The sequence below is a fragment of the Halichoerus grypus genome, chromosome 13 (genome assembly GCF_964656455.1).
Source record: "Halichoerus grypus chromosome 13, mHalGry1.hap1.1, whole genome shotgun sequence".
NCBI lineage: Eukaryota > Metazoa > Chordata > Mammalia > Carnivora > Phocidae > Halichoerus > Halichoerus grypus.
Genome location: NC_135724.1, coordinates 16,389,033 through 16,411,652, shown reverse-complemented (window position 1 = coordinate 16,411,652; position 22,620 = coordinate 16,389,033). Strand labels below are relative to the sequence as shown.

The window sequence follows — 22,620 nt, the reverse complement described above, 5'->3', positions numbered from 1 at the left end:
GAGCCCGATGCGGGACTCGATCCTGGGGCTCCAGGATCATGACCTGAGCCGAAGGCAGTTGCTTAACCAACTGAGCCACCCAGGCACCCGATCCTAAAATAATCTTTTTTTTTTAGATTTTTTTTTTATTTATTTGACAGAGACAGACACAGCAAGAGAGGGAGTACAAGCAGGGGGGTGGGAGAGGGAGAAGCAGGCTTCCTGCCGAGCAGGGAGCCCGATGCAAGGCTCGATCCCAGGACCCTGGGATCATGACCTGAGCCGAAGGCAGACGCTTAACCGACTGAGCCACCCAGGTGCCCCCTAAAATAATCTTGATTAAACAAAGGGAAGGAACATTTTTCGACAACTTAATCTGGAAAGATAAAGTTTGAATGCTCCTCCGAAGACCCAAGGTTGTAGAAGACATTTAGACCTGACCATTTCTCAGGTCAGGTGTTCGTGTATCAGATACATATTAAACACCGCTGTGATCCAGGTTCTCTGCAGGAACACGGGGGGGGGACAAGACCAACAGAAGTTCATAGCCAAGTGGGAGGGAGTAAATCTATGGATGATCACCTGACAGTGAAACATCCGCTTACTGATGGGATGGATGCAGACAGAAGCTGGGAACCCAGGACAGATGGAGTCCAGGCCAAGTGTGGACTTTTCCTCCTGATTGTCATTTGGGTCATGCCTTCAGGACAGTAGTACTGTATTTCTGTGACTAATAACGTGATCTTGAAATTAGCTTTTTTGTGTGTACCTTATAGCCAAATACATGCATGGAAATACTCTTCTAAGCCCAAGGACAGTCAGTCATGCAATGTGCCCATGTAATAATCTCAGAATGGCACAAATATAGTGAATCACCAGATATGTGCACAAAAATGTACAACTTCAGCTTCTACAGTATCGACACCAGACCTGACAAGGAACACCAGGGATCCACCAGGGACCCACCAGCAAGACAAGTCACCAGGCCTGGGGAGGAATCACCCTGCAGGAGCACACAAATGTGCCCCCAGTGCTGCCAGCCTACACGTGGGCAACAGCATCCTCCAGCTTCTGTTTATTGTTGCTTTGCTATGGTGTTCATCCCCTTTGTATCCATGGCACCAGGAACCTCGGGAGTTGGGCGCTTGACCATTCTTCACATCTGAGAACAGAAGGAGCAGAGGGAAGTCAAGCTACTCTAGACAGGTGTGTGAGCAACGGTTTAGGGACAGTTTGAGCTTTCTGGTAGACGCAGCCTAGAGAAATGGGCATCAAAGCAGCTTCTCCATGGAAGCAATATGCTTATGAAAGGGGCCAGGTGTATAATAAAGTTATTGTTAGCTCTGTTCACATAACATATCCTTCCCGCTGCGATCTACATCTCATCATACGAGTGGGCAAGGGCATCTCTGAGATGCCCTTTCAGAGGTGGGATGTGGGTATTACTGGTGGTGGTGGTAAGGGGGCTCTGGAAGAGGGAGGCGAGGGTCTGGGGTTCTGTGGACTGGGACCTCGAGGGGGGAGTGTGGTCCACGGAGGGTGTTCCTGGTTCCAACCCCCTCCAGCAAAGCCCCGCCTGAAAGCGTCCTTCCTCTGTGCTCCCCCCGCCCCCCCCCCCGCTGGCCCACCCCTGGGATCCGGCCGCGGGGTCTCGGCTGCCCCTTGCAGGATCCGAAGGCAGCTCGCCCTGCAGAACCCCGGGGTGAAGTCGTGCTGGAGCGGAGGCGTCGAGGATGGGCAGAATTAATCCAACGTGGGCGGCCCGGGCGGACAGGATTACGCGGGCAGGTCGAGAGGGGCAGTGTGCGCAGCCTGTCCCTCCCTCGGCCGGAAGATGGATGATTTTCGGGGACTGCTGTCCCAACGCCCCGGCTCGCTGCAGGGAGACGTCAGAGCGCTCGGGGCCGCGGGAGAAGAGCCCCCCGCCCTCCCCCCCCCCCCGCCCGGGCTGCCGTATAAAGTCGGGGCCCCGTGGAGGCGGCGGCGGCGGCGGCGCTCTCCGAGTCCGGGTCCTCGCGCCACCGCTCCGTGGGGAGAGCGCACCCCGCCCGCCTCGCCGCGCGCTCCAGGGGCTTCCCGCCGGGACCATGCGCGGCCGCGAGCTCCCTCTCGTCCTGCTGGCGCTGGTCCTCTGCCAGGCGCCCCGGAGGCCGGCCGCCCCGGTGTCCGCGGGCGCAGGGACCGTGCTGGACAAGATGTACCCGCGCGGCAACCACTGGGCGGTGGGTGAGTGTCCCGCGCGCTCCAGTCCTCGGCGGGACCCTTTCCGCTCCGCTCGCCCCGGCTCCACGCCGCAGCCCTCCCCACCCCCTTGCCGGTCCTGGGAAGCCGTCGGTCCCCGAGCAGCCTCAGGCTGCGCCGGTGGCCCTTTCCCGCTCCCCTCCCTCTTCCCCCGGCCCCCCAGGCGGCTCTCCCGACAAGCCAACCTGCCCTCTCACCTACCCCACACTCCTTTATCTGCCTGATGGTAGCCTTGTCTCGCACGGTTCTGTCCTTGAACGACGTGCGGAGCCGGGTCCCCGAGCGCGTCCCGGAGCCCCGGGATTCCGACCGCCGGGAGCCGCACGCGGGCTGCGCCCCGAGCGCCGCGCAAAGCCACAGGTGTGGGAGCCCGTCCTGGGGTCCCGGCTGCTCAGCGAGCGCGCCCGGAATGCCGCCCCTTGTCTGGGGCTCCCCTGAGCTCCCTCGGTCCTTCCGCCACTGCGGCGATTTCCTCTCCCCCGCCTTCCCTCTCCCCTGCCCGCCCTCCTTCCCTCTCGCAGGCTCCGGGCGCCCGCTCCCCACGCAGATCCCGGCCTCTCCGTCCCCGAGCCCCCGCCGTCCTCCGGCTCTCTGGATCTGCGGCCTCCCCTAGCTCCTTCCCCCTTCCCTCTGTCCACACGTCCTGGCCTCCATGCCCGGGCTGGGAGGCGCGCCGGCCGGGCCCCGGAACCCCAGCGGCGGTGCGGAGGGCGCCCTCCGGGGGGCGGGCAGCCGGGCGAGACCCCACAGCTTTCCCGCAACTGGCGGGAGGGTAGCGGCCCCGCCACCTCGCGCCCACCCAGCGTCACTCCGGGGCTCTCCCCAGCGCCCAGCATAGCCTCTGTCTGGCCAACGCAAAGCTTCCAGCTTCCTCCGAAGCTTCCCCAGGTAGCTGCTACCACGGCCCCAACTCTTCCCCAGAAGCTGGTCGATCCCAGAGAGATTTAAGGGGTGGTGGTGCGGGTGGTGTGCGTTCCACTATTTCCTTAGCCATCTACTCATAGTCGGGGAGGGTGTGTTGGAAAAAGATGCTAACCCAAACACCAGCCGAGTCACAGATGGTGTGAGGATAGGGACGCATTTATGGGAAGAGGTGAGGCTGACCGGTCACGTCCTCAGCTCCTCTGTGTTGCATATCCTCTGTCAGAGAAATCCAGAACTCGGGGCTGCCACCAGGGTAGTCTTCATTGTGGCTAAAAGAACCCTTTGCCGAGTCCCTGAGGTCCCAGGGATGAAGGTATTTGTGATTTCTGAGGGGACACCGGGAACACATAGAGGAGAGGTTGGGATGGGTGAAGATGAAAAACCCCACCCTCAAAGAGAGAAGGGTATTTAGAAGGTATTCCAAAGCCGAACCTAGAATTCATGCTTTAAAAGGATTTCTGGGAATTTAGACCTAGTGGCCATTGTCCAGTCCGGCCACCAGCCAGGGGGCTGGAAAAGTAGAATGAAAGTCCCAGATTTCCAACTTCCTTTCGCTCATTCATATTTTTGGACTAAAAGGCTTATTATGAGGCAACCCTTAGAGGCCAAAAGCAGGACGAGAGAGTCATCTGGGCCCCTAGAATCACGTTGTTCTGATGCAAGCCCACGCTGGTTGCTATAGTTCCCCAGTGCACCTGTCCCCCGGGTGCTTAGGGGGTCTGGCCTCGAAACACCCTGCATGGTGACACTCGGGCATTCCTAATCCAAGAGCACACTAACCGGTGGCACCCCCCAATTTTCTTATTTTCCTATGTGTTCTTGGAAGCGCTCTTTTCCCTTTTCCTCTCTTGGCCAGCTTTGCAGAGTTGATGGAGAACAAGAGACAGAGGGAGGTGAAGTAGAAAATCACAGTTGGGTCTAAAATAACATGTGATCTAGACAAAGTTTGCTTTGGAGAGATGTGCTCTCTGGGAATCTGAGCGCTCATAAGCAGGAACGATGTTGTTAGATTTTAAATTTAGCTTTCCACTCTCCTAAGGAAATGCCTGTCCTCCTCAATCACTGAAGACGTGCAGTTTAGTTTTAATTATATCAAACTAAAGCTACATATTGCTGTCCATGAGGAAGCTGTCAGCACAAATTTGCAGGTTTGTTAAGGGAATTGCTTCTTGCAGCTGAGAGAAGCATGGTGTGGCAATGGAAAGCAAGTTAACAGATGGAAAACTTAAATTCTTATCTGGCTTGATGTTTCTGGAAATGTTTTGTTTGTGCAAAATATAAGTATGAGAATACAGGTCAGCACTACTAGTGCTAACTGTCCCCTCTGTTCCCATGAAATGCTCTCAGTCGTGGCTCTCACACTGAGGTCACGAATGTCCTGGAAGGTTGAATTCTGAAACACCACTGTTCAGCGGCAGAATGGCTCTCTGTGGGAGTATTGCCCCAGAGACTGTGAAATGTAGTTTTAAGGATCACTCCAGAAAAACTAGCTCTCAGAAGTGCTCAACACTCTGTGTCTTAATGGAGATTTTCCTAAGTTGGAGTGATCTTCAAATTTTGAGTTAAGAAAATTCATTTATGTTTCAAGCCTGCTGTGGTAGTGGTATTTTTACATGATTAAAAGGGACAAAAGCTTTTATTTATTTATTTATTTTACTTCGGGGCAAGGTTTTATTTTTTTCAAGGGCCTGTCTTTTGTCTAGGCTGAGATCTCTATTGCTATGATACGGACACATAACAAATGATGGGAGAAGTGGAAGTGGGCAGAGCATCCGTGTTGCCATGGAGACGATTATTTGGTTGGTAGTACCAGCTCCAAAGTGAAATAGGACCCAGGCAGTGGGTTCTCTGGGATGTTAGAGATGGTGCACTTCCTTCCCTTAATGACCAGTCTCTGGATCTGGGGGTGGGAGTCTGAACACCACCCACCCACCAAATATGCAGATCTGTACGCTGTCACGAGGAACTATATTAAATCAATCACAGAATGGTGGATTACTTTATCTCCCCGTTTTACAAAAGTACACCAAATTATTCAGGCATGACAAAAATGGAGTTCTTATTTGTAAAAACATCTCCATTGTCCCTCTGCTTCGTTGGCCATAGCACCTTCCTCATTTCTAGCATCCTAACTAGACGAGAGCAGTGGGGGGGATAAGAGTGACCAAGGTCATTCCTGGAGCATCAGGTTCTAATCCTGCTTTCCCATTATCATGATTCAATTTCCTCCACACAAATAAAGCCAAATGCTTCATTGCTTCCTGGGAAGTTGCGCCCCATAATCACTGTTATGACTAAAAGCCAGGTGATTTCATGGATATCTGGGTACCAACCTGACCAAGCAGATAATGGAGGAGCCAATCCTTCAAGATTCCAATCCTTCAGGTGGGACCGTGTCCTCAGTCAGGTCTTGAAATTGTGTGAGGTGTCATGTCATAAATGACAGGTGCTCACACTGCAGTGCAGTAAGACCTCATTTTAAGGCACCCCGATACTCACAGAATTAACTTTTCTGAGTCACATAATGAGTCATGATACACTGATACATGATCCCTATTCCTTTTGATAACATTAGGAAGCCGTTTGTAGACCTTACCCTTATTTCCAGACCCCAGAGTGATTTCTACCTGCCTTATATTTTTAGGACGTTCAAAGACACTTCCAAGCAGTATAATATAGTAGAGTCTGGTCTGTGAGCTGATTTTAATCCTAGAATCTTTGCTTATACGTGGGTTACCTTTGGCAAGTCGCACTTGCATTGAACTTATTGTGGAATAGATCAAATGAAATGTCCAGTAAAGACACGCCAACAATAAAGTCAGGGGGAGGGTTTCTCTGTTGGTGGATAGAGCTCTTGCCATTTTAAGTGGCTGAGGTCTGTTGAAACTTATTCCCACGAAGTTTGCCTTAAATACATCTAATGCCAGACAACATTGGAGCCTCAGAGAGTTTTCCTTGTGAGCTTTAAATCAAAAGCATCATAGCTTTGAGGCGCCTGGGTGGCTCAGTCGGTTAAGCGTCTGCCTTCCGCTCAGGTCATGGTCCCAGGGTCCTGGGTTCGATCCCCGCATCAGGCTCCTTGCTCCGCGGGGAGCCTGCTTCTCCTGCCCGCCGCTCCCCTTGCTTATGCACGCTTTCTCTCTCTGTGTCAAATAAATTAATTAATTAAAAAAAAAAAAACCATAGTTTTATTAGTATTAGGATTTTAAAAGAACTATAAAATCCAATTGCAGAGAGATGGGAAAAAAGCACTGAAGAAAGTAAGTAAGATACTGTGGGTATTCTTAGCAAGGGGCTAAGGTGTTAAGAATGCAGACCTTGGACTCCCTACCCACTCTGACACCGTGGCTATCCCCACTTGCATACATGAATTTCTGCATTTTTAGTGGCCTGGCCTCCCACACGGCAACTTTTCTTCATTTATATGGCAAGTGCACATCCCCGGAGCCACGGGTAGTCTTTCACTGACCCTCTCAGACATCTAGGAGAAAATTCTGCGTTTCTGTGGCTGAGAAGCATTGCTCAGAACTTGTTTTCACCTTGTTTTTCATTACATACTCAACAAATGAATTTCTAGGTGACAGTTCCTAGATTCAGTCTCAGCTAAAATTCTAAGAAAGTTTAAATGAAAAATTCCATTGGTACATTTGTATTAGAGCCCAGAGGAAACCAACGTCTTTTTTAATCACACGAAGAAAAGCATCAAGACTCTTCTTTTCGGCAGCAATTTAGAAGCAACCTCCTAGATGTTTAACCTCCATCATTCAGCTGGGAGTAGAATTGGTGGCAGCATTGTAGATATGGAAGGTTCCTTAGGTTTCATCTAGTCCAACCGGTTCAATGTAGAGTTGAGAAAATTGAGGACTGGGGATGCTCAACACTTGGCAGAGGGCACCTAGCTGGTTAGCGGAGGTGCAGGGACCCAACCTAGGCCTCCTGAGCTGTGGTTGTAGGTCGTGTCCAGCTGGTTGCACATTCTGAACAGGGAGTCATTTATGAACTAACGTCTGATACTAAAATGCTGTTTATTCTGCACTTCGGAGGAAGCAGGGCAAACCTAATTGGTGTCCTTTGAAATTTCTTGTTTTTTCCTTCCCCTGGGTTCAGTTGGTGGTAGTCTGTTTTTGGTTTTGTTTTCACAGGGCACTTAATGGGGAAAAAGAGCACAGGAGAGTCCCCATATGTTTATGAGGGAAGGAGCCTGCTGCAGCAGCTGCAAGACTACGTGCGGTGGGAAGAAGCTGCAAGGAATTTGCTAAGCCTCCTAGAAGCAAAGGGGACCAGAAGCCATCAGTCATCTCCCCCATCTGCTTGGGATTACCAGGATGACAGCAACTTTAAAATCCTAGGTTCAAAACCTAAAGGTATAACGTACCAGGTGGGAGAGGGCGAGTGGGGTGGGGTGGGGGGTGGGGTGTTTGGGGAGAGTTGGAAGGAGGTTAGGTTTGAGCAGAGAAGAATAAACTTGTTTACGGTGCAAGCCTTCAGAACCACTTAATTAAGCTGACACCAATACATGCTGAGAAATGAGTAGACACTTCCTGTGTAATTTCCTTTCAACATAATAGATGATTTTTCCTCTTAACAAATTGAAGGGGTATTGGTTCCAAACTCCAGTTTAGGAGTATAATCAGTGGTCATGCTGATTAGCGATTGTGCATTGATGGGATTTTTTTTAATCCAACAGGCCCTCCCAGAATATTTTGAAAGGGAGGCCAGAGATTATTTGAGTCAATCCCTATGTTTATTTGTTTTAATTTTTATTTAAATTTTAGTTAGTTAACATACAGTGCCATATTGCTTTCAGGAGTTGAACTCAGTAATTCATCACTTACATACAACACCAGCGCTCACAAATGCCCTCCTTAATCCCCATCCCCCATTTAGCCCCTCCCCCACCCACCTCCCTCCAGCAACCCTCAGTTTGTTCTCTATCATTAAGAGTCTCTTATGGTTTGTTTCTCTCCTTTTTCCTCCCTTCCCATGTGTTCATCTGTTTTGTTTCTTAAATTCCACATATGAGTGAAATCATATGGTATTTGTCTTTCTCTGACTAATTTATTTCACTTAGCATCATACACTCTAGCTCCATCCACGTTGTTGCAAATGGCAAGATTTCATTCTTTTTGATGGCTGAGTAATATTCCATTGTGTGTATATATCTATATACACCACATCTTCTTCAGCCATTCATCTGTTGATGGACATTTGGGCTCTTTCCATAGTTGGCCATTGTTGATAATGTTGCTATAAACATCGTGGTGCATGTGTCCCTTCAAATCTATATTTTTGTATCCTTTGAGTAAATACCTAGTACTGCAATTGCTGGATTGCAGGGTATCTCTATTTTTAACTTTTTGAGGAATCTCCATATAGTTTTCTGGAGTGGTTACACCAGTTTGCATTCCCACCAACAATACAAGAGGGTTCCCCTTTCTCCATATCCTTACCAATACCTGTTGTTTCTTGTGTTGTTAATTTTAGCCATTCTGACAGGTGTGAAGTGATATCTCATCATGGTTTTGATTTGTGTTTCCCTGATGATGAGTGATGTTGAACATCTTTTCATGTGTCTGTCAGCCATCTGGATGTCTTCTTTGGAAAAGTATCTATTCATGCCTTCTGCCATTTCTTAACTGGATTATTTGTTTTTGGGTGTTGAATTTGATAAATTCTTTATAGATTTTGGATACTAGCCCTTTATCAGATATGCCATTTGCAAATATCGTCTCCCATTTGTAGCCTGCCTTTTAGTTGTCTTGATTGTTTCCTTCACTGTGCAGAAGCTTTTTATGTGGATGAAGTCCCAATAGTTCATTTATGCTTTTGTTTCCCTTGCCTCTGGCAACATACTCTCCATTTGTTTTTGATGAGTACTAGTGGAAGGGATTATTCACATATGCTTTTAGAAGAGAGCACTGTGGGGACACCTGGATGGCTCAGTTGGTTAAGTGTCTGCCTTCGGCTCGGGTCATGATCCCAGCGTCCTGGGATCAGGCTCCCTGCTCAGCCGGGAGCCCGCTTCTCCCTCTCCCTCTGCTGCTCCCCCTGCTTGTGCTCTCTCTCTCTGTCAAATAAATAAATAAAATCTTAAAAAAAAGAGAGAGAGAGAGATAACACTCTGGTTTGCTACTTTTTATGCAAAAGAGCACTTCTTTATATTTGTTCTGAGATTACCTAGTTTGGGTCTCACACTAGTATTTTGAAATTTGGTGAACATATCTAATCAACTGATCTGCCCTGTCTATGGTCTTGTAGAAGAGAGGGAGAAAGAATTATTCCAAACTGGCACTGCTTAGATACAAAGACAGTAAATGGGATGAAAGAGAGAATAAAATTTGTAGGAGGAAAGCAAGGCAACTGAAAATGAAGTGATTCTCATTAACCTTTAAGAAGTTTCGATGAAATTTGTATAAAAAGCAAAAATAATAATCACAACTCTAGTAATACTAAGGATAGCTACTTCTATTGAGTGATTACCATAATCCAAGTCCTGGGCAAAGCAGTTTGCCTCCACTCTGTTCATGCTCACAGCAGTCTTAGGAGGAAGATTCAAGAACATTTATTCCTCTCTCTCACATAGCTTTTCACTGGTGAGAGCAAGGGCAGGAGCCCACGCGGGCTCCGTGGACATGTGAAGTGTCTGCTGGGCAATGGTGGGTCCTCATGGATCTTAAATATGAAGGATGCAGGATCCAGTAGTGGCCTTACTTCTCACTGTTTCTGACAATAATATTGTGTTTCACTCGCAGAGCTTGGGGAACTGCCGCCTTCACTCCTTCATGGTGATTAACTCTTTGATTGATGGCCCCTTTGCAGAGGTTCAGGGCTGGCTTTCCCAAGCCTCAGCCGGCTTCTCTGGAGGGAGGCTCTATGTTTCACTGCGCTTTGGTCTACTGTGGATTCTCGATGCTAAACACAAATGGAACGTTCATTTGTTGCATTAAGCACCTAGGGAGAAAATCTCTAGTAGCCATTATTCAGAAAGAAAATCTGGATTAAACCCACCAATACAGAAATAAGTAGCAACTTCATACAAAGCCCCGAGTGATTCTCTTGCCCACACCTGTATTATTGGGGTCAGCTCCCTTCTTTGTGGGTGGATTACAGGGCTCTGAGGGCTCCGGGAATTTGGGATGGACTTCTCAGCCCCTGGCTGAGGTCTTTTCTTTGTCAGGTGACTTGATGGACTTCCTGGGGGTAGATATCCAAGAGCAGCGCCTTCTCCTTTGTCTGAGGAGTAACGATGATCACCAGCACAAAACCCCCAAAAGCAATTTTACAAACACTGAAATGGACTTACACTCCCAGCTCATTTCCTTTTTGAGTGAAACCCCAATATCCACTTTGAGTTGCTTTATTCTCTCAACCCTTGCTCTGTATAACTTCGGAATGTTTTTGTTTTTTGTTTTTTTAAATTCAGCTCCTGCGGCGCCTGGGTGGCTCAGTTGGTTAAGCGGCTGACTCTTGATTTTGGCTCAGGTCATGATCTCAGGGTCCTGGGATCGAGCTCCCCATCGAGCTCCCCATCGGGCTCTGGGCTCAGTGGGGATTATGCTTGAGATTCCCTCTCCCTCTGTCTCTCTCTCTCTCAAATAAATAAATAATTTTTTTTTTTTTTTTTTAGTTTTTATTTATTTATTTGAGAGAGAATGAGCGAGAGAGCAGGATTCTGGGATCACGACCCGAGCTGAAGGCAGATGCTTAACCGACTGAGCCACCCAGGTGCCCCTAAATCTTTTTTTAAAAATAAAAATTCAGCTCTTTCCTTAAAAATCAAAGTTTTCCTGTCATATTTAGGAGAATATTCTGTAAGCTGCGAAGCCAATTATGAAATAGCTCCAAGAAGACCTCTGAGTGGTCGTAGTGTGGGGTGGACTGAGTGGGCAGTCACAGAGAGTGTTTCAAGGGGACAATATTTATCAGTATTCATGTGACGCAGGAGAAACCAAGTCATCTTTTTATAATCAGGCCTCGATTTTCTACTATTTTTTTTATGTTTTGTTTTTCTTCTTTTTATAAGTTTAGGAGGCCCATCCCATTTCATTCCACCTTTTTTTTTTTAGATTTTATTTATTTGAGAGAGTTTGCATAAGGCGAGGAGCAAGACTGGGAAGGAGCCTCCCCGCTGAGCACAGAGCCTGTTGTGGGGCTCAATCCCACGACCCTAAGATCACGACTGGAGCCAAAACCAAGACAGTTGGACGCCCAGCTGACTGAGTCACCCAGGCACCCTGCATTTCATTCCACCTTAAGTTGAATAATGAACTATTGCACACATTGGTACTGTTCTTTTGGATATATTTCTCAGCGATATGAAAAAATTCAGCAGTTAGTGTAGTTGTTGCATAGACCAAAAGAGTTTATCACTCTTCTTGCTTTGGAAATTCCGTCTTAGTGAAAGAATGTTGATATGCAAATTGAAAACATCTTACAGTTCTCTTATTCACAAAGAGGGAGTACCAAGAGAATGGTTCTATTAGAAATCCATATATTGCTCAGCATTAGAAAGAAGTTTAATAACTTAGCCGAGCATTGCCAGAAGTACCAGTAATTTTCAAAGGCTGAAGGATTTCTTAAAATTAAAAACTATCCACATATGCTCTCCTCTCCCATTTTAGTAATAAAACATGAAGCCCTGTTGCCAAATCTTCCAGAGCTGTAGTCAGAAACTCTGAGCATCTTCCTATGTTTTGGTGGCAAAGATATTTATTTAATTCAGAAAAGATTTGTGTAAATGTGCACTGAATCTAGACTACTATATTGTAGCAAACGAGCTCTGGAACATTATTAGCAATTATGGCCAATCATTTTCAAGGTTAACCTTCATCTTTTAACTGTACCTTTATCACAAAAAATTAATGGAACTTTTACCCAATGGTTTCTATCACATGAAACAGTGTTCAAGTCAGCCCCATGGCCTAATCTGTAATTCTAGATGTGGCTGTGGATTGTCTTGAGTTTCAATGAAGGTTGAAGTTGGCCTTCGGGTTCCTTTTGTAATTTGGACCTAGACCATGGTTCTTTACAGCCTTTGTTTTTTTCTTATTTGGTGGATAGGAAGAAAGGGGCCCAGGGAGTGCACTGGAGAGGATGTTATGGAAAGGAAGTAAATGTACGAGTTTGCCCTCACTTTTAAGGGATGGCTCCCATTGTCCCATCAAATCAGCACAGAGAATAGAAAGGTTTTCTTTCTTAATATGTGAAACGCTCCAAAGGAAGTTCCAAGTATAGGAAAAGCAGCAACATGTACTCGAGAATAACTAAAAATTCCCCGATTACCTTGACAGTTGCTATGAAGGAGCAGAGTGAAGTCACCCCCACCTCAAATATAGCCCCGCCCTAATAATGGACCCCTCCCTCCTGCCTCTAGGTCCTTGATCTTCCTAGATTACCAACTCCTCTTGTCCTTGTAGCTTTACCTCCATTTCCTTGAACCAAACAGCTCAGATTCAATATTTTGAGCCAATGTGGGGGCTTCATGGATCCTCACCCACCTCCTCTGCCGGCCCCTTTTATAACCAGTGGCTCATATTGCAAGATGGATAGAGGCATCTTCAGGCAGGCTGGTGACCCTTAATAGTGCAGCCCTGGGCACATGGAGAAAAGCAAAACTAATTGGTCTGTGTGGGAATTGAACCCCAGGCCCTCGCCTCATTAGCACCTGGTCAAAATAGTTGAGCCACACAGAGCAGGTAATAACTGGCCTGAGACTATCAGTAATTCCTTTATTAGAAACAAATGGCGGGTCTGGCCGATGGGGAACCTGAACGGCCAGAGAACCCTGGAAGGCATAATAAGCTCAGTCTGGTTGAAGGGCATTTTCTCATCTCAGCATATAAAGGGTGCTGTACGGGAACAAAGACATATTTTAACATTACAACTACTCATTCTTTCTTCAGTCTGAATTTGAACAGAAGCCACAACGAGCAAACCACAATAAATTTAGAATTGGCAGAAATCCAAATTAGCTCCTGTTCCCAAGTTGCACAGTTCCACCCCTTGCAGTCGTGGCTTCGTAATGTGCAATCATGTGATTCATAAACTGGCTTTGATTTGTGCAATGAGCCAAAGTAAGCAAAGTAAGAACTAAGATTCCATATTCGCTAATAGTCCTCCTACCCCGCTGACACCTATTTAGTAACAAATTCCTGGCGATCATACATTTAATTTCCAACTTTGGTCAAAATAGACCTGAATAGTCATCTCTGGATACAAGGTAGGCTAATAGAACAGAAAGAGCCAAACATATACTGGCTCCGGAAAGAGGAAGTCAGTTTCTCTCTCTCTCCTGGGGGGACAGCTGTGGTTCTCCGGCATGGACATGCTCAGAATCTCCTGGAGGATTTTTGAAAGCCCAGATCGCTGGGCTCCACCCCCCAGAGTTTCCAATTCGCTAGGTCTGGGGTAGATCTAGGAATTTGCTTTTCTAACAAGCTCCCAAGTGATGCTGATGGTTTGTGGGGAATGTATTTGCCTCTAGCAGTAGACCTCAGGATCGCTAACTATGTTTGCTTCCGTCTTTTTAATATTTTTTAAGTTGGTGGACTCTCTGCTCCAGGTTCTCAACGAGAGGGAAGGAACCCCCAGCTGAACTAACCAGGACAATAGGCCTCTCTCAACGAAGCAAAGCAAAACCCTTAAGAGACTCTGTTCTACCGGCATCAATTCTACTGGATCATCAACAAGATTTCCTTTGTGCAAAACACTTAACTATTCTTGTATCTTTCAACCTTAACTAAATTCACGATTTTCAAGCAGCATCTTCTGTTTTGAATTTGTTTGCTGTGAATAACTGTCCATAACGAGTCTTCCAATTAATGCTCTTTACATCTATAAGCTATTTGTCAATTACATTCTAGTCCCCACCCTGTTACCATTCACAATAAAAAACTTAAGCACATTGTCCAAAGGGCAGGTAGTTCTCTTATTTCAATTCCAAGTGAAAGGATGTGGCAGAGATTAACAAACAGCTTGATAATGAGCTTGTGTGCTCACTGGTGAAGGCAGACTGGAATTTTAACTCTCCCTCCCGAAGGCCACTTACTGAATCCTTGTAGTGACTTACAGCCTTTCTAGAGGCTTCAACTAGAAGCTCATATTCCCTTATCCTTACCATTGCATGGGCCAGGCTGAAGGTAGAGGCTTACTCTTCACTTAATAATTCCCATTTCTTTAGCCCTTACCATAGATATTTTGCTAATGTTATCAATAACAGTTTTATAAGCTGAGAATGAGCCTTCTCACTTAATAGATGAGGAAACAGCATTAGAGAGGTCAAGTGACTTGGCCAAGGTCAATAGTAGATGGAACTGGAATTCAGACATCCCATGTCACGAGATGTTCTGTAGCATTTAACGTTGTCCACATTACCTCGTTTTTAACCTCCCTTTCAGTATATTTAAGCCTAGCAAGTAGCGCTCTTTCTTCAAAATCTCATTGCCAATCTGGGAGGAAAGTGGCCCCCACAGGCAGATTTAGTCAGCTCCACAACAAAAGGAGAAACTGAATTTGAGAGATTCCCTTCCATTTCCAGAGAACGTGGCCTGGTGGTTGGTATCACTCACCGGTTCCAAATTTATCATGACATTCACACATGAACAGATTTTAAAGCTTCTTGCCATATGTTTAGATTTCCTTCATTTGGGGAAATCACATTTGAAACAGTAAAGAGATTATCTTGCTCTTGTTTTGATTGTCAAAGAACCACAAAGATGTGATGTTTTCTTTCTAATTTCTTTTAAAAACCGTGTTGACTCACAACGTACACAGAGCCAGCCCTGGGGAGAGACACGAAATGTGTCATCAGTATCCTACCACCGTCCTCTTCCCGGGGCCCTCCTGGTATCTGTCCAAAGAACTGGATCCTGAGCTGTGTCAGCTGAAGTCAGCCCGGCAGCTAAGGATCAAGGGGTAAGCCCTATCACCAGGATTCACCCTCGGAAGGGACACTCGTGAAGATGAGAACAGTCTTCCCGACCCAGGGGAAACTTTCTCGAATGGTGTCACTTCAGGCAGGGAGGGAAAGGCGATACTCTCAGAACCACCCCGCTTAGACTGTCACTTCTTTGCTTATTGCTTATGTCCTAAGAGTAGATGTGATCCTGTGTTTTCGCTGCAATTATTTTTCCTCTGTGTGTTCTGAGAGACAAGAACAGCTCCCTCAAATCTCCTGACCTTGGCAGGGCTCCTCTGTACCAAGGACAAGTCAGCATTAGAATCCATTTATTGAAGAGATACACTGTTCCCTACTAGAAGAGCTTTCTCGAACCCTCCTTTGCAAGTGCAGGCTTATCGCATTATCAAAGTGTGTGCCGCTTGGATAGGGCAATTTTTAGCTGCAAAGAACAGCATCCTCCTTGGCTGGTTTTAGTAGGAAAGGAAATTTTATGAGGAGATGGTAGGCAGGGAAGACCAGAGAAATGGGCTCAAGACACACTAGCAAGTTCAGTGATCAAAGCCACGCCCCTGATCGGGGTGATGAGGTGGTTAGCGCCCGCCCTGCTAGCCCTAAAGCATTCCGAAGAACTGCCAGAAGGAACTTGGCACTCTCTTCTCCTGCCTCTGCCAACACGTGTGCTTGAAGTGGTATGTCCCTCCTCCCCCAAACTTCTTCAGCCTTGGCTTACTTCCAAATCAGAGTTTTGAACGTCTGTGTCTGATTGGTGGAACCTAGATCACATGTCTGGATCTAGCCTCAAGGAAAACTGGGAAACGTAGTTTTAAGGATTCTATTTTTGGGCCTATGGGACTTAAACTGTGGGACCTTATTAAAAAAAAAAAAAAAAGGAGCTGGTGTTCAAATAATATGGTCAGAGACAGATAACATGTCCCCTTCTCTTTTTTTCAAAAAAAAAAAAAAAAAAAGAATTTCCTCTTTGATCTCTACCCATTCCTCTTCTAGAGGATACTTAACATCCAGTCTGGGATTCTGGGAAAGCAGGAGCCTGGTGGCTGTTTTCCACAGCACGCAGGCCAGACATGTGTGCAAAGAGCAAGAAGAGAGATCGCTTTTAAGAGGTGACAGTATTCAGAAGTCCTTGCAGCAAAGCAGGATAACCAGTAGGAAGAATCCAGAAGGGAAGAAAGCAATAATCTTCAAATTTGTTCTTTTAAAAAGTCTTTTTTTTTTTTAAGTGCTACAGGGTGAATTGCTCAGGGTAATTTGGCAATCTGTGCTTATGATCAGAGGTTCAGTAACACACGAAGCAGGCATTTCAAGCAGAGCAGTACAATTTCTCTAGCCCCACAATGCCCACCTTTCGGTTCCTACTGGGAACATTTGATCATCACAAAGCACTTTAACCCAGCTCAGATGCGAAGGGAGTAATCCAAGTAAATTGTGGGATTTACATTATTCATTTCCTCAGCCACAGGCTGCTTCAATCAGACGCTGTGAAATAGCTCTTCCAGGGAAACCCTCAATGATGAACTATTACCATTTCCAAAGCAGCAAGACCGTAGTCATCACGTGCACTGAAAGGCCTCCTTGCTTCACCTCTTGGGGCTCTGTGTTTTCCGATTAATCACTTCCTTAATTAGACCCAGATAAAACACAGAAACATCTCTCTGTTTCCCCTCCGGTTTTCCTTCCATTCTCCCCGGCCCACAGAAGTTATAGAACATATCACCTGACTGACCACAGAGGTGGCTTTAACCACGGCGGGATTGAGTCTCCAAGGAGAGAATGAGAATGTTCTTGGTCCTTCCACTTGGCTGCTGTAATCATGCCCTGCTCGTGCCCCACTTCTTCACCAGAGAAGATTCTGGTGGCTCTCCCCCAGCTCTGTCTCCAGAGAGCCCCCCTGGGGGTGGCCTCTCCTCTCTGGAGAAGGCTGGGCTCTCCTTCCTTGGAGGAACAGATGCCACTCTTCCACACTTTTGTCGAGGCCGTGATGTGAGCGCACAAAACACAGACTCCCTGCTCTTTGAAATCTTCCGCCTTTGTCTTTTGGTCGGACCGGGCTGCCACCTGCCCTTCCCCCACCCCCTAATAGCCACATTTCTTTTACTATTAATAAGGAAAAGAAGAGGATGGATGTTGGGTAGCCATGTCGGCTATTACAAGATTGAATCCCGGGAAGGGACCACACTGGAAATAGTGGGTCTTGACCCTGACACGACTGGAAGACTCCTAGACAGCAGGTCACCAGGTTTAATATGAAGGTGCCCTGCCCTGTGACTCTCCTGAACGTTAAGTGCCAGAAAACCATTGTTTCCAGACCGTACGTATGCTTTCTCTGTGGCCCCACCCATCCTTCATCTCTGAAAACAAGGGACTGCAATAAACACCATGTTTTGTTGATTGGATGTCATCTTTATTGCTAAAAGTAAACACAAGACGTGATACTTTCCAAATACCCATTGGCATAGGAGGGCCCCCTTGTGCCGTTGTCACACCTGTCTTTATGTATGGATGCGTGTGTTTATGTGGACGTGTGGGAGGTATATTTGCTCTCTTCCGCCCACATTCCTTCAGGAACAGAGGGACTTGGTAAACCAACTGGAAGAAAGGAACCTACAGCCTTGCTTTTGTCTGTTCGGTTTTTTGTTTTTTGGTTTTTTTTCAGCTTTACAAAGGTATAATTGACAAATAAAAATTGTGTATATTTAAGGTGTACACCATGATGTTTTGATATACACATGCCTTGTGAAATGCTTACCACAATCAAGCTAGTTAATAAATCCATCACTTTGCATGTTACCTTTTCTTTTTTTCTTTTCTTTTTTTCATGCAAAGAGTTAAGATCTCCTCTTAGCAAATTTCAAGTATACAATCCAGTATTGTTAACTATAGTCACCATGCTTAGATCCCCAGAATTTGTTCATCCTGCATAACTGAAACTTGGACCAATATTTCCCCGTCCCTCCCCCACACCGACAACCACCATTCTACTCTGCTTCTTTAGAGTTCAACTTTTTCTTCTTCTTTTTTCTTAAAGACTTTATTTATTTGATAGAGAGAGAGAGAGAACACAAGCAGGGTGAGCAGCAGAGAGAGAGGGAGAAGCAGGCTCCCCGCTGAGCAGGGAGCCTGATGTGGGGCTTGATCCCAGGGCCCTGGGATCATGACCTGAGCAGAAGGCAGATGCTTAACTGACTGAGCCTCCCAGGCGCCCCTAGAGTTCAACTTTTTTAGATTCTACTCATAAGTGACACCATGCAGTTTTTGTCTTTCTGTGTCTGGCTTATTTCACTTAGCACACAGACCTCCAGTTTCATCCATGTCATCACCAAGGACAGGGTTTCCTTCTTTCTAAGTCTGAGTCATATTGGGGCACCTGGGTGGCTCAGTCAGTTAAGCGTCTGCCTTCGGCTCAGGTCATGATCCCCGGGTCCTGGGATTGAGCCCCTTGACAGGCTCCCTGCTCAGTGGGGATTCTGCTTCTCCCTCTCATGAGCGATCTCTCTCTCACCCTCTCAAATAAATAAATAAAATCTTAAAAAAAAAGGCTGAGTAATATTCCATTTCCTCTGCCCACTGCATTTTCTTTCTCCATTCATCCACTGACGGACATTTAAGTTGTTTGCATAACTTGGCTATCGTGAGTAATGCCGCTACCAACATGGAAATGCAGATAATCTCGTCAAGGTACAGATTCCGTTTTGTTTGGGTAGCCAGAAGTGGGATTGCTGGGACACTCAGGAGTTCTACCTGTGGACCTGCTTTCCTTTGCCCTGTGAGCCGACTCATTAAGCTCATTAATGGATGATGAGTGAATGATTCCATCTGACTCTAGATGGAAAAGAAATTTACTGTAGATCTTCAGGAATGAACATTGTACCGGTTACGATATCTTGGCTGTTAGTAACAGAAAACCCTTAATTCAAATTTGCATAAAAGATAAAAAAATTTATTTTCTCATAGGAAAGTGGGATTCAAGGTTGTTTAGTACAGTTTAATCTAGTGACTCAAATATATTCCAAGAACGTGGGTTTTTCCATCTTGCCTTTCTGCCACTAGCAGTTCAGTTTTGTCCTTCAGATGCCTTCCCTCATGGTCACAGGATGGTTGCTGGTGTTCCGGGTGTCATATCCAGACATGATGACATTCAAGGGAAGAAGCGAGGCCATCTCTTTTTAGGCTTCACCTTATGAATAGAGATAAATCCTTCCCCAGAGGTCTCTAATCCCTCACCTCAGTGACCAGCTGGGTCACATGCTTGCCCTAACTCTGCCGCTAGTGAAGGGAATCTGACCACTGAGTAGGAATTACCCATGAGTCATGTGGTGGGAGTGGCAGGAACCTAAACAAAATCAAGACTCTCTCAGTGAGGAAGGAGGATGGAAGTGATTTGGGATGGACTTCCAACAGCGTCTGCAACAAGCATGAGCTTCATTTCTCGTGACCTCACCCAACCCTGGTTTGATCAGTATACCAATTTCAAAACTTAGCCACAGCCAGTAAGTACAAACTTGCTGGGTTTTAGTCCTTTCTCAGATACTCATGTAAAGTCCTTCCAGTAGTTTTAAGACCATGAGTCCTGAAGAGCTAGCAATAGTCCGTCTCTCTTGCTCAGAGCTCGGATGTTGTGATCGTAGTTGACAGGCTGCTCCTGGCTTTTGTCTGGGCCTCCCTCCGCCTTAACTGCTTACTTTGCCTGGCAGGACAAATGGCCATCACTGTAACAACATAATTGCTCCTTTGACTCCACCACTGAAATAAACAGAAATGAAAAAGGAAATCGGGAGCTTCAAATTGTGGTCCCTCCGCTGGGCAATTTCCCGTGATGCCTCAGCTAGCAGCAGACTGAATGCGCAGGCTGGGGGTTGATCTTGAATTAAAAAAAAAAAAAAAATACCCAGACCAGATTGTAGAGAGGGCCCCTTTCTTCCCACTTAACTCCTGGGGTTGGATGGAGAAAAGGAAAATGAATGATGTAAAAAACAATTTATCTCAGTAGTAGTCAGGAACAGGCAGCCTGCTGGTCAGAGGCTACAATAGACATGCTGTTTGCCTGGACAGTGTCTTAAAAATTAGAATGTGTCACACATGCTTAAAAATCAAGGGATTTTGGGGCGCCTGGGTGGCTCAGTCTTTAAGCGTCTGCCTTTGGCTCAGGTCATGATCCCAGGGTCCTGGGATCGAGCCCTGCATCGGGCTCCCTGCTCGGTGGGAGGCCTGCTTCTCCCTCTCCCACTACCCCTGCTTGTGTTCCCTCTCTCGCTGTCTCTCTCTCTGTCAAATAAATTAAAAAAAAAAAAATCAAGGGATTTCACATATCAATCCAGGTTATGAGCTCTTGCAAAATGCTGCTCTCTCTGAAGACAGTCAGTGCCCGTAGATGGGGCTCACCTTGTCCACTTTGCCACAGTCCCCATCACACCCTGGTGCCCGCCCATTCCTGCTTCTTTGTTTACATTACCTGCCTGCACACTCGAGGCATGAAGTTTATGCTCCTGGTTTAACTGTTAGGTATGTCGGGGGTAAGGGGACTACTCCGTGCTTGTTCAACAATATTGTTTAAATTCCTGCCCGTGCTTCTGATTTCCTAGTTGAGCGGGCAACGTTTTGGAAGGGTGTTTACCGAATAATATTTGCTCTCCCGACTGATTCTGAAGATTCACTCCCTTCCCAGCTGGTGGCGGGAACAAGTTAGGACGCCTGATCGCGAGGCAAGGCCGTGCACTCTGAAAGGCTACTGCTCAGACATCCTTGATAAAGAAATGGAGCTGGAATCGAATCTCGTGAGAACCCAGCACCAGACCATTTCTTTCCAGAGATTCTTTTGCTGAGGCCCTCGCTGTGTCCGGAAACAAACCAAAGAGCAGGCCCTCCATGGAATCTTGAGGAATAACTGTGGGCTGTGCGGCACACACCCCTCCTGACCTCTCCCCGCTCCACCAAATCTTGTGGCCCTGCGTGCATTTGTGAGAGCGAGGACACGGCTCTCCTAGAACCAACCAATCATTATGCAGAGATTTTGATGCCACCCATAGAACATTCTACTGTTCTCTGGATGATGAGATTGAGAGAGAGATTGAACTCACACCAAGACTTCCAGAGATTCCCGATGACTGCGACAGGTGAAATGTTAAAAGAGGGAGAGAGGCGTGTGAAGCAAGAAACTCTCTGTCTTATTTTGAAGATGTCAGTGAATGTCTATGTCCAATCTCGACCCTGGTGGGGCAGCAGGGTCTCCGGTCCTGGGATCGAGTCCTGCATCGGGGCTCCCTGCTCCACGGGGAGTCTGCTTCTCCCTCTGCCCCTCGCCCTCTGCTTGTGCTCTGTCTCTTGCTTTCTCTCTCTCTCTCAAATAAATAGATAAATAAAATCTTAAAAAAAAAAAGAAGAAGCCATTTATTAGTTTAAAGTTAAAGGACATGTGTTATAGGCATGCAAGCCTGTTCAGGGGACAGTAAGATGCCAGTGGTGGCCCTGGGGTATCACTGGCGTGACCCTGAGCCTGCCTGGGGTCTGGCACTGCTGGGTAAGCATGTGGTTTCCAGAGAGTAATCAAGGGAAGGAAATCTATGGCATTACGTGGTTGCTGAGGTGACTGATGGATTTAGTTTCTAGTAGACCTCAACTGGGATCCCTCAGTTGGTTTTATATTTCCTGCTGAACCCAGAAGGTTGACACTCAAAACAAACCCTTTGTTTATTAAGAAGTCCAAGTGTGATGCGTAGTATTCCTCTGGTCGTGCCCTCTCAGTGGGTCTAAAATGAACCTCATCATCCTGAATCTCCTTCTCGATGGATGTTGAAATAGTTTTCCTATTGTCACATGACCTGAATGGTCTCTCTGCGTGTATCCTTGCGGTCTTCCAATACCCTGAGTGGGCTTTTCCAAGTTCATAAGAAATCATGGAACTCTGCTTCCTAAAACATGGTCTCTATCCTCAGGCAGAAGGTCAAATCTCTAGAATAGTCTGTTGCCCTGCCTGGTCTGGCTACTGCCTCCGACCTCACCTCTCCCCACTTGGGTCTCACTGGACTTCTTTTAGTTCCATGGACTCACCAAGCTCTTTGCTGCTTCAGGGCCTTTGCACATTCTGCTGCCCCCTTTGTACCTTCATGTCTTGGCTTAAATGTCATTTCCTCAGAGAACTCATCCCTTTCATCACCACCCCTCCCAAATAGGTTAAACTCCTCCTTTTTTAACTGAAAAACTTGAGATAATTAGAGATTCACATTGTAGTTGTAAGAAATAATACAGAGAGGGGCGCCCTGGGTGGCTCAGTCAGGTGGGCGTCTGCCTTCAGCTCAGGTCATGATCTCTGGGTCCTGGGATCGAGCCCCATGTTGGGCTTCCTGCTCAGTAGGGAGTCTGCTTCTCTCTCTCTCTCTCTCTCCCTCTCTGCGCCTCCCCACCACTCCTTCTCTTTCTCTCTCTCAAATAATACATATCTTTAAAAAAATAAATACAATCTTAAAAAAAAAAGAAATAATACAGAGAGATACTTTGTACACTTTGCCCAGTTTCTCTTAATGGTAATATATTGCAAAACTGTAGTGTAATGTTACAACCAGGAT

The 22,620-nt window shown here is 46.6% G+C and overlaps 1 protein-coding gene across 2 annotated transcripts; it reads left to right on the top strand.

Annotated features, from left to right (window-relative positions):
* The first annotated feature begins 2,066 nt into the window (after positions 1 to 2,066).
* GRP (gastrin releasing peptide) lies at positions 2,067 to 14,038 on the top strand. Of its 2 annotated transcripts, none has more exons than XM_036101764.2 (3): positions 2,067 to 2,205; positions 7,287 to 7,508; positions 13,685 to 14,038. In XM_036101764.2, the coding sequence occupies exons 1-3, from the start codon at positions 2,067 to 2,069 to the stop codon at positions 13,741 to 13,743; spliced, it is 420 nt and encodes a 139-aa protein (XP_035957657.1). In that variant the 3' UTR covers positions 13,744 to 14,038. The 2 variants fall into 2 exon arrangements, with proteins under 2 accessions (XP_035957657.1, XP_035957656.1); XM_036101763.2 differs by having other exon boundaries at positions 7,287 to 7,522.
* Positions 14,039 to 22,620: the final 8,582 nt, after the last annotated feature.

Excerpts from the sequence above, each read along its gene's own strand:
- GRP (XM_036101763.2), top strand. The coding sequence starts at position 2,067 with ATGCGCGGCCGCGAGCTCCCTCTCGTCCTGCTGGCGCTGGTCCTCTGC. Across the intron at positions 2,206-7,286 it reads CGGCAACCACTGGGCGGTGG|GGCACTTAATGGGGAAAAAG; the intron begins GTGAGTGTCCCG and ends TTGTTTTCACAG. Across the intron at positions 7,523-13,684 it reads CTAAAGGTATAACGTACCAG|TTGGTGGACTCTCTGCTCCA; the intron begins GTGGGAGAGGGC and ends ATATTTTTTAAG.